General features: G+C 44.2%; 1 protein-coding gene across 1 annotated transcript; it reads left to right on the forward strand.

Moving 5' to 3' along the window:
- The first annotated feature begins 275 nt into the window (after window positions 1–275).
- LOC114788762 (small nuclear ribonucleoprotein Sm D1) lies at window positions 276–1517 on the forward strand. Its single transcript, XM_028977634.1, has 4 exons — window positions 276–522; window positions 646–722; window positions 861–1052; window positions 1313–1517. Exons 1-4 carry the CDS (start codon window positions 509–511, stop codon window positions 1387–1389), a joined length of 360 nt encoding a protein of 119 aa, XP_028833467.1. The 5' UTR covers window positions 276–508; the 3' UTR covers window positions 1390–1517.

Below are 1517 nucleotides of genomic sequence, written 5' to 3' on the forward strand. Positions count from 1 at the left end.
CATTGAAGTTTGAACCACCACAATAAAGAGATCCTCATAGGATCATTCACCAACCTGTTCTGAACAACACATGTGGTTTTGTGTAAAAGTGCATTATAAATAACATTCATTTTATAATGATTATGTGGTCCCATGAACAATACTGAAGAACAGACCCCCACACACAAAGTTGGAGCCAGGACGCCCCCTACCTTCTCAAAGGGCACTAAAGAGAATTTACATAATAAAAACCAAACCCAGAGCATATTGTGTAAGCATTAGGCTTACACATCAGGAAGCCTTTCTTTCACGTCAACAACAACATTTTCTCCCTTTGTTAGTTAATATGCATACAATGTATTTATCATTTTTGATTGGCAGTGGGAGCAGGAAAATCGGTCCTCCAGTTGAGAGAGTGACGGGAGATGGCGCTGTCTGAAAAACACGTAAAATTCACCCAAACCAAATGATGTTATTTTTTATCTTACGCTAGAATTACTGCTGCGCTGTTCCTAAATCTTCCGGGAATATGAAGCTCGTGCGGTAAAGCGCGTTGTTTCGTGTGTTATTAACGCCCGTTCTGTTTCTGTGCATCGCAACGCACGCCCTTGCAGGTACTGTGCATCATCTCCCTGCTGATTCATCTTCCTCTGTCTCTCTCTGCAGGTTCCTCATGAAACTAAGCCATGAGACGGTCACCATTGAACTGAAGAACGGCACGCAAGTGCACGGGACCATAACTGGTGAGGACCAGCCCGCTCAGGGTTACAATAAGGGGAAACGATTGCGTGATTTATTTAAATAATAAAAGAATTTAACCACTGTAGTCTCTCGTCTTAAATAGTCTCCCTAACACTCAGTCTGGCCGCCCTTCCTTCTAGGTGTTGATGTATGTATGAACACGCACCTGAAAGCTGTAAAAATGACCCTGAAGAACAGAGAGCCGGTGCAGCTAGAGACACTCAGTATCCGTGGGAACAACATACGCTATTTCATCCTGCCCGACAGCCTCCCGCTGGACACTCTCCTGGTGGACATTGAGCCCAAAATCAAGTCCAAGAAGAGGGAAGCAGGTATGTGAGTCATGGAGGGAGCTGTGTGTTCCAGCTGTTGGTCCCAGAAGTGGATTAGTGTAGTGTTGCTGCAGCTGGAACATCTCTTGTCATGTGATTCATATTATCCCAGTGGCCTCAAGATTAATTCAGTTCAGTGTGGAGGTGAATAAATGACGATTAATGCAACCTCCCCCAACACCTACCCAAATGGAGATGCATCAATCAACATACACTCAATGCCATTTATTCAGCCTGCTTATCAGTGCCTTGTCTTTTAGTGGCAGCTCGAGGCCGAGGCAGGGGAAGAGGGAGAGGCCGAGGCAGAGGGAGAGGAAGAGGAGGGCCTAGAAGATGAAGTTTGCATTCCATGTTTCTTTGTTGTGCTAAATCACAGAGAGTCTTCCTAATGGAAGACTTTATTTAAGTTTGTTTTTGGCTCTTTTGATTGTCATGTTGAAGATTAAATATTAAGTTTTCAATGCA

The sequence above is a fragment of the Denticeps clupeoides genome, chromosome 4 (assembly GCF_900700375.1).
Source record: "Denticeps clupeoides chromosome 4, fDenClu1.1, whole genome shotgun sequence".
NCBI lineage: Eukaryota > Metazoa > Chordata > Actinopteri > Clupeiformes > Denticipitidae > Denticeps > Denticeps clupeoides.

What these genes read in the sequence shown, in the direction of transcription:
- LOC114788762 (XM_028977634.1), top strand. An exon ending in AGTGCACGGGACCATAACTG is followed by an intron (nt 723 to 860) that starts GTGAGGACCAGC and finishes CCTTCCTTCTAG; the next exon opens with GTGTTGATGTATGTATGAAC. An exon ending in GTCCAAGAAGAGGGAAGCAG is followed by an intron (nt 1,053 to 1,312) that starts GTATGTGAGTCA and finishes CTTGTCTTTTAG; the next exon opens with TGGCAGCTCGAGGCCGAGGC.